This window comes from Capsicum annuum, chromosome 11, assembly GCF_002878395.1.
Source record: "Capsicum annuum cultivar UCD-10X-F1 chromosome 11, UCD10Xv1.1, whole genome shotgun sequence".
Classification (NCBI taxonomy): domain Eukaryota; kingdom Viridiplantae; phylum Streptophyta; class Magnoliopsida; order Solanales; family Solanaceae; genus Capsicum; species Capsicum annuum.
The window spans coordinates 187,662,489-187,672,132 of NC_061121.1; the positions used below are offsets into that span (position 1 = coordinate 187,662,489).

A 9,644-nucleotide genomic window follows, 5' to 3' on the forward strand; every position below is an offset into this window, starting at 1 on the left:
TGTTTTATATTCCCTATGGGTGCCGTATTTATGTTATGTCATCTGCTGCTGTGCTGTACTATGTGTTTGTGTGATATCTCGTAACTTGAGCCGGGGGTCTTTCGGAAACAGCCTTTCTACTTCATCAGAGGTAGAGGTATGGACTGCGTACATCTTACCCCCCCAGACCCCACTAAGTGGGAATACACTGGGTTTGTTGTTGTTTTTATTTATATGAACTAGCAAACACAAATACAAGTGCGGACTATAAAATATAAATACAAATGTGAACTATAACATACAAATACAAGTGTGAACTATAAAATACAAAATTAAATGCGAACTATAACATATAAATATAAGTGTGAACTATAAAATACAAATACAAATGTGAACTATAACATATAAATACAAGTGTGAACTATCATTTATATTTTTTAATTATTGAAAAGGAACGATTGATTTTCTTTCTACGAATACTTGTTTATATTTATTGATACTAGTTGTATTTATTTATAAAAATAACTATAACTCAAATTTTTATACAAATACAATATATTTTATTTGTATTTTGTAAAATCATTTGTTTCATTTGTTTGTCATTGTATTTGTATCAAGTGATATTTGTTTTTTAACAAATATGAATCATAATTTTGATATACAAATACAAAATGGTACATTTGTATCAAATGATACATTACATATTTATATATTTTAGAATAACAAAAATACAATTAATGAACTTACTTGTTTGTATACAAATACAAATGATAAATTGTACTTAGTCACGACTAAATATAATATGTAATCAACTTACAAATACAAATACAAAATAATATTTTAAAAATAAAAAGGTAATGAAGAAAATAGAATACAAATACCAGTATAATCCAAATATACAAACACAATAAAATCATAATATAAATATAATCCAATACAATATGCAATCAATTATAAAATACAAATACAAAATAGTTCTTTATAATAAAAGTGTGAATTATATAAAATATAAATGATGACGCAAACTAACAAATACAAATACAAGTGCGAACTGTTAAATACAAATACAAATACGAACTATAAAATATAAATACAAGTGTGAACTTTAAAATACAAATACAAATTGTATCAATAAATATAAAAATATAAATAGCGGTGTGACTACAAATATGATAAATAATTGTGGTATTTACGTTATCATTCATGACTTGTACTCGATTAGTCATATTTTTTGAAAATACAAAAAATATAAAATAGTACAAAAAAAATAATAAAGAAAATAAGTACAAAAAAGAAAATAAAAAATATCAAAGAAGAAAAGAAAAGAAGAAAGATAAATAGAAGTTAGAGATTAAAGAGAGAAAAAAATAAAAAAAAAATAAAAAAGAAACGAAAAAAATAAAAGTAGGAAAAAATAGAAAAAAGAAGAAGAAAAAACGGAAAAAAATACGAAAAATAAAAAAAATATAAAAAAAGATAATGATAGTGTTAGCCAAGAAAATATTCAGTTCAACGAGATAAGCATGATTAAGATTATTTTTTTTTTTAAATATTGAATTTCATTTTTTGCGCAACTAAATAGGGACTGATTCATATTTTATATGAATACATACTATCTGTAAAATCGAATATAGCGGACATAAATCGAATATAGCGGCTATAAATTATAATTATGTAAAATGTGGCTATGGAAGGTGGGTTTTATAGCAAAATGCTGCTATTTTTGAAAGATCCCTAAAAATAAATTGTGTGCATTATTCCTCAAAACAAGTTTTAACACTCCTCGCTTTAGGAACTGTAAATTTTTTATCTTTTGTCTTGGAATCTCCACACCTGATAACCGAAAGAGACCTTGCGAATAAATTTACAGATTCATCTTTTGACTTGTAGTGAACTAAATTCACTTCTCGACTTAAATGCAACCCTTGACTATTAAATTCTTTTGGGATGTCCTCCTGCTTTGTTCGCATCTTGAATTTGAATTTGCCCGTTTTAGTTTTCTGAAACATAGATAACTTCTCCATTGCTTCAATTCCTTTAGGAACATTGAAATCTCCTTTACACCTAAGAGGTTCACATATTACTTGTGCTTTTTCAATTAGAGGATCATCTTCTAATTTTTTCAGCCTATGATCTTTTTTATATTCTACAAAAACATCTTTCATTAGATCAAATGAGAAATGTCTACCTCTCATCTTAATGTTTAAAATTACTTTTCCAGCACCATCATTGATGAAGCAATGTTTATCCTCAAATAATACTTTGTATCCTTTTTATACCAACTAATAAATACTTAACAAGTTTTGATCAATATCAGGTACATAAAGAACATCTGAAATTGCTTTATTACCTAAACTTGTTTTGATGACGATAGTTCCTTTTCCTTCAACAAGGATCTGGTTATCATTTTCGATCCTAACTTTGAATATTTCAGTAGGCTTTAATTCTTTAAACAAACTCTTATTATAAGTTATGTGGTTGGTGCAACCGCTATCAATCAACCAAAAATTTGTTGAAACCTTACTTGAGATACATGTTGCAACAAAAAGATGGTCTTTTTCTCCTTCTTCTTTATTGACCATACATTCATCTGCTTCATGGTTCTCAAATTTTCTTTTGCAAATAACTGTTTCATGGACAAGTTGATTGCACTTATTGCACTTTACGCCTGGCATTTTCCAACATCTGTATGATGGATGATCCATTTTTCTACAGTGCTTACAATGTGAGTATTTTTTTTTTATATTTTTACCCCTTCTTTGAGTTTGGTTGGCTATTAAGGCTCCTTCAACCATATCATCCTACCTCATAAATTTTCTTTATTTCAATGCCTGAAAAGAATTTAACAACTCTGCCAAGATAATTTTGGACAAATCTTATGTATTTTCCAAGGTAGTTATACGCGTTTCATATCTTTCGGAAACTGTAACAAGAATATTTTCAACAATTCTTGAATCTTTAAATTTAGTGCCTAGTAATCTTACCTTTTTAACAATGCCAAGTAATGTGTCTGAGTATTCTTTGACTGTCTCGGAGTCTTTCATTCTCTGTAACTCGAACTCTCTTATTAAATTCAGTACTTGCATTCCTCGAATTCTTTCATCTCCAGCATATTCTTTCTTCAGATAATCCCAAAATTTTTTTGGTGATTGGAAGGACATAATTCTTGTAAAAATAATTATTGAAACAGAAGCAAATAAAGTTGCCTTCGTCTTGGACTTCGTGATTTTCTTTTCCTTCTGACTCTTGATTTGGGCTATAGTGAAATTATTTGGCAGCGAATTAATTTCATAATCCTCTTCCACAGCTTTCGATAGATCAATAGCCTCCAAGTAAGTTTTTATTCTCACAAACCATAATTGATAATTTTCACCATAAAAAACGGATGAAGACATTCGTGAAAAACTATTTTTAAAATTCATCTCTCCACACATAGGTCCCTTAAGAAAAATAGCTCTAGATACTAATTGTTGGTTTTAATAGAGATGAGTTAGAGAAAAACACAGAAAGTTTTTTGTTTTTGTAAAGATGTATATTTTATTGATACTAAAAATAGATTAAACTTATTGTAAAAGAAAATCTATTTGCTATCAAAAATAATACTCCCTCCGTTTAAAAAAGAATGACCTACTTTCTCTTTTAATCCGTTTAAAAAAGAATGATCTTTTTTCTTTTTTCGTAATACTTTAATTTCAACTTTCCACATGACATGTTTAGGACCACAAGATTAAAAGACATTTTGGTACATTTGACACAACTTTAATTTAAGGTCATAAAATTCAAAATTCTTCTTTATTTTCTTAATATTTTGTGTCTAGTCAAAGTAGATCATTTTTTTTAAATGGAGGAAGTAACTACTCAGCATACTACAACAAATAAGAATCTCAATTTGACTAGGAGTAGTATGAAAAAAAAAAAAAGAATAGAAAGTCAAAAAATAATTGGGTGCATTATTCTTTAAAATAACTTTTAACTAATGATTACATTTATTGAAAAATGACATAATAGGAAGAATTAGTTCAAATTATTGCTGAAAAGATTAAAGAAGTAAATATTTAAGATAATAAGCAAATAAAAAAAAATGGAGGAAGTAACTTAGAGCAAGTTAAACTGCGAAAAAAAGGCAGAACACCGAAAGACCCTATATTTGACTTGATGATCCAACGACGAATATGAATTATCTATTAGTGGAAATAATTCATAAAATTATCTAGTGAATAATTCATTAATGCTTATGGAATGAAAGCTAAAGTGGGTCCGAATTTGCTCAGAGGCGCGCCAGGATTGAACTCATTCGACTTACGGAAGTGATCTGTTTTAATGCATATACAAGGTCTGAGCAAATGAACTCGCAGCTAATTAAATGAGTAAAATTATGATCATCTTTGGTGAAATCCTAGAAAACATTAGTAGTGAGTTGTGAATTTAGATCAAGTCAGGTGGTCATGTGCTGGATAAATTTGTTATCAGAATTGAATCTTTGATATAAGCATCAACTCAGCTCAAATAATTACTGAATTTGTTCGTCAAAGCTATAAAAGAGCTGAAAAATGGATGATCAAATTCACCTAATTGTGATTATTACATCCGCTCAAATTCAGTGGCGAAGCCAGAAATTTCATTAAAAGTGTTCAAATTTTTAATATAAACATATGAAGAGAATTTTTTTCTCTATATTTTATTTTCCAAGTACATTATATAATTTTTGGACGTAGGCTGTCCAACTGACCACCCTTCACTGCACGTGGATATGTCATTGTGCACAATTTGCTAAATCATGCTTGGTTTTGGACTGCAGGTAGGCTGTCAACAAATGTGGTAATGACTGGAAATATCCTTCTCAATGGGAAGAAGAGGAGGTTGGATTATGGCGTTGTTGTAAGCTATTCTCGTTGAGCCTTTTGTTCCATACCACATGTTTGCCCAAAAAAAAAAAATAAAACTTCTTTTCAGAACTAAATTTTGTCATTGGAAACGTTTTGTTGATAACTGATTTTAATGTGATAAACTAAAGAACGTTTCCATCATCTGAGTGAAGATAGCGGGTAGCCTAAATATTTGAAAGCAGAGGTGATTCTTCTTTATCTTTTGATGAACTGCCTAAACTTTACAGGCTTATGTTACTCAAGAGGATACATTGTTGGGAACTCTAACACCAAGAGAAACAATAACTTATTCAGCTCATCTTCGACTTCCAACTAGCATGACGAAAGAAGAGGTAAATGATATTGTGGAGGGGACAATAATGGAAATGGGGCTAGGGGATTGTGCTGATCGGCTGGTAGGAAATTGGCAACTAAGAGGAATAAGTGGTGGGGAGAAAAAGAGACTGAGCATTGCACTTGAAATCCTTGTACGACCTCGTATACTTTTTCTTGATGAACCTACCACTGGTCTTGACAGTGCCTCTGCATTCTTTGTTGTTCAAGCTCTTAAGAATATTTCCCGTGATGGAAGAACGGTCATCTCGTCCATTCATCAGCCTAGCAGTGAAGTTTTCGCCTTGTTTGATGACCTCTTTTTGTTGTCTGGTGGAGAGACTGTCTATTTTGGAGAAGCAAAATTGGCAGTACAGGTATGGCGTGTAATAAAATTTGTATGACATCAAGAAAGAACTAAATGATATAATTTCAACCTACAGTGGAATTTTTATTGGTATTTTATCTTAATGAAGACAAACACATTTGCAACATTTCTTACCAAGTCTTTTGGCATTGGATGCTAGAAAACTTGTTATTCTCTTTGTTAGAATTGTTCTTTCTGATGAGATTGAATTTAACCTATACATAATATGATATTTCAGTTCTTTGCTGAATCGGGATTTCCATGTCCAAGTAGGAGAAATCCGTCCGACCATTTCCTACGTTGTGTTAACTCAGACTTTGACGTCGTCACAGCCACACTGAAAGGCTCACAAAGACTCCGGGTATGACTTCTGTTGAAACATAATATAATGAAGTAATAAAAAGCGTGACAGAATGAGAAAGTTGGGGACTAAAGCTACTTTAATACAACTTTTGCCAGTATAGTTTTACTCTTTCTTCTATCTTTGGTGCCAACTAATTTGTAATTTATACTAAGCAGTCATTTATCTTTCACGGATGCTTCAGTAGGAAGGTGTGAGAGGCTGGCTATAAATCGTTTTAGGCGGGGTAGAGGTAGGCCTAAGAAGTATTGGAGGTAGTTGATTAGACATGACATGGAGCAATTACAGCTTACGGAGGATATGACCCTTGATAGGAAGGTGTGGAGGATGTGGATTGAGATAGAGGGTTAGTGGGCAGGAGTACGTCTATGGTGTATTGGTGATATCTATGTTTTTCCAATAGATATTTTTTAGTATTACCTTGTGTGTCTTGTTTCTGTTATTATCCTTTACTATCTGTTATTATAGTATTACCTTGTGGTTGCATGCTTTTATGTGTTTTATTTGTTATATTGTTATCTGTCCTGAACCGGTGGTCTATCGAAAACAGCCTCTCCACTTCACCTGAGGTAGTGGGATGGACTGCGTACACTTTACCCTCCCTAGTCCCCACTTGATGGGAATATACTGGGTATGTTGTTGTTGTTGTAGTCATTTATCTTTCATGTTTTGGATCATAGGTTGTGTATACATTTCTCAAAACCTTATACTCAAGCGAGACAACATTTGTTTTTGCTTTTTTTAATGCAGGAAACACATAAAAGTGACTATTTAATGAACATGGCAACGGCAGAGATAAAAGAAATGCTTGCCAGCAAATATAAGCACTCAGCATACGCAACAGCAGCCAGGTCACGGATGCGAGAACTCTTGGCCACTGTTAGTTCCTTGTCCCACTCTTCATATGTGAATTTTTTCTCCCTTAGCTTCAGTGGTTTTTACTCCTCCGAGATAACTGAAATTTAGGCTACACAACCTGCAACGTGAGAATGAGTGCCGTATTTTGATTCGCTTGTCTAAAAAAGCGCATAGCCATTTTATTATTGACAGGCAATGATAGCTAATTGAATGCTGTTCTCTAGGCTGCCTCCAGCAAGTGTGTATAGTTTGAGACTCTAGGATGCATATTTTGTCATTTCAACAGCATTTACATACTTTTAGACTATGGTCATTCTGTTAATGATGATAAACATGAATTGGAGGAGCTCCTGAAGTAGTTTGCAGATGCAAAAATAGGTAAAGCAGTAGGATGGCTGAAAAGTTGTGTTAGACGTGTCTGATAAGTGGTCTTTGTGTGCAAAACTACTGAAATCTAAGCTGCTCAACTTGCAAGGTGATATTGGGTGTTTCATACAGATTTACTCTTTGCCTATAAATAAGCAAAGCAGCTCTGATTGTTGACATGCTGCAATATCTAATAGAAAAATGTGACAGGCAAGCTTCCATCAAGTATAGTTTGAATTTTTTCTAAGTTTGTATCGTCTAAACTATGTGCATTTGCGAATGTTGACAAATATCAAAGAGAAGAGTTTCTAAAAGTACAGATTCTTTTGGCTTACATTATTAGTAGGTTCATGCACTAATTATTCTATCTAAAGGCTCTGTAATGCATCCTTTGTTTGCAGCAAGGAGTTGAGATTGAAATAGTAAAAGGAAGTCAAGCTGGTTGGGGAAAGCAACTCTGGACATTGACGCGGAGATCATTTGTGAACATGTCAAGAGACAAGGGTTATTATTGGTCCCGCATAGTGATTTATATCATTGTAGCTTTTGCCGTTGGTACCCTCTTCTATGATGTTGGCACCAGTTACACAGCAATCTTGGCCCGGGGAGCTTGTGGTGGATTTGTCACGGGCTACATGACTTTCATGTCCATTGGAGGCTTTCCATCTTTCATTGAAGAAATGAAGGTAAACATCCATTTGTTACTTCTTAAATACTTAACACATACTAGAATACTCCTAATGGAAGGACAGTCAAAAATTGCTTATCTGACTCCCAATTATAAGACAGGACAGCTATTTTTGAGTTTTGCGTTGTGAGTTTTGGAACATTCCAGGACTGATTCTGTATCTCATTTTACAGGTTTTTACCAAAGAAAGGCTCAACGGGCACTATGGTGTTGGAGCTTTCGTACTAGCGAACTTCCTCTCATCATTTCCATTTTTAGTTGCAGTTTCACTCATCACCGGGACCATCACCTATTACATGGTGTTTCGGGCTAGATTCTTCCGCTATGTGTTTTTCTGCCTAAATCTATTTGGTTGTATCGCTGTTGTTGAGAGCTGCATGATGATTGTAGCTTCACTTGTTCCAAACTTCTTAATGGGAATCATAACAGGAGCTGGTGTGCTTGTAAGTCACTACTTCTTAACACACTTCTCATCTTATCTTATTTTATCTACTATACTTGCCAAGTAATTAGATTCACTCGTCGCGTTGCTTCATACAGGGAATCATGATGATGACTGCTGGATTTTTCCGTTTGCTGCCAGATCTTCCCAAGCCAATTTGGCGCTATCCAATTTCGTTTATTGGTTACGGGGCATGGGGTTTACAGGTAACAATGGAAGCAGCATGTGATCTATTGCAACTTGATCAATTATATCAATAACATCTATCACATAAGTAACCTATGGACAAAATGGAGAGTAAAAACAGATTCGCTGTGTATTAAGATAGTTTTGATGAGATCATTATAGATGACATGTTGATACTATTGCAGGGATCATATAAGAATGACATGATTGGACTTGTATTTGATCCGCTAATTCCAGGTGGAGAGAAACTAAAAGGGGAAGATGTCATCACGAATATGTTCAAATTGTCATTGGATCATTCCAAGTGGTGGGATTTACTTGCATTATACTCCCTCATCGTGATGTACAGGCTTCTATTCTTTACCATTCTCAAGATAAAAGAGCGAGTTACACCATTTTTCCGATCAATGTATGCCAAGAGAACTATGCATCAACTCAAAAGGCGTCCGTCATTCAAGAGGAAACCATCTTTATCCTATTCAAAAAGGCAACATACTCTCAGGTCATTGTCTTCTCAAGAGGGTCTTAGTTCTCCAATCCCATAGAAGTATAAAATCAAAGATGCAGTCATCTGATTACTGTTAATAATATCTCATAAGTTCATAAAATTAAACTTAATTGTCTTTGAGGTTAATTTCATTTGTCGTACCATGACAATAAATTTGCTTCCATTAAAGAGACAGACAAATTTCTGTATCATCATCAGATATATAAATACAAGAGAAGTGTCACTTCTTTTGCTGTTTACCTAATTGAAAGTGTTATTTGCCCAACTAGCCATGTTGCTTGGACTCTTCAAATATGTCCACTGGTGCATGTCTAGATACTCCAATAATAGTGCATTTTGGGGAATCTGACATGGGTGGTCCTGCAACAAATTTGGAGAGTCCAAGAGACATAGCTAACTAGCATGTTTTGTGTTGATGAGTGGATTCTATTCAATGCAACTTCGATATACATGTAGAACTGTCTTGTTATAACTAGAGATGTTCAGTCATTGCCTAAAGCAGAAAGCTGGTCTCCATTCATCACTGCGTCTTCAATAGACACCAAACCAATTTCATGACATTTTAGATACGTTGTTGCTTTTCTAACCTTTTGCTGTCCTGCTTTAGCTTATGGTATTGGAAAATGGGACTATATTTTTGGAAAAATTTGTGCATGTAAATGTGTCTTCAATCTTCCGAAATTATGTTTCA

General features: G+C 33.1%; 1 protein-coding gene across 1 annotated transcript in view; it reads left to right on the plus strand.

Moving 5' to 3' along the window:
• Nucleotides 1–9,197, plus strand: part of LOC107848057 (ABC transporter G family member 15) — a 14,597-nt gene extending 5,400 nt beyond the window's left edge. Inside the window, exons 2-9 of the mRNA XM_016692717.2 lie at nucleotides 4,778–4,857; nucleotides 5,093–5,554; nucleotides 5,783–5,905; nucleotides 6,656–6,784; nucleotides 7,531–7,815; nucleotides 7,991–8,260; nucleotides 8,358–8,465; nucleotides 8,631–9,197. Of these exons, the coding sequence (XP_016548203.2) occupies nucleotides 4,778–4,857; nucleotides 5,093–5,554; nucleotides 5,783–5,905; nucleotides 6,656–6,784; nucleotides 7,531–7,815; nucleotides 7,991–8,260; nucleotides 8,358–8,465; nucleotides 8,631–8,990 (1,817 nt within the window). The 3' untranslated portion in view covers nucleotides 8,991–9,197. The remainder of the gene's footprint in view (nucleotides 1–4,777; nucleotides 4,858–5,092; nucleotides 5,555–5,782; nucleotides 5,906–6,655; nucleotides 6,785–7,530; nucleotides 7,816–7,990; nucleotides 8,261–8,357; nucleotides 8,466–8,630) is intronic.
• Nucleotides 9,198–9,644: the final 447 nt, after the last annotated feature.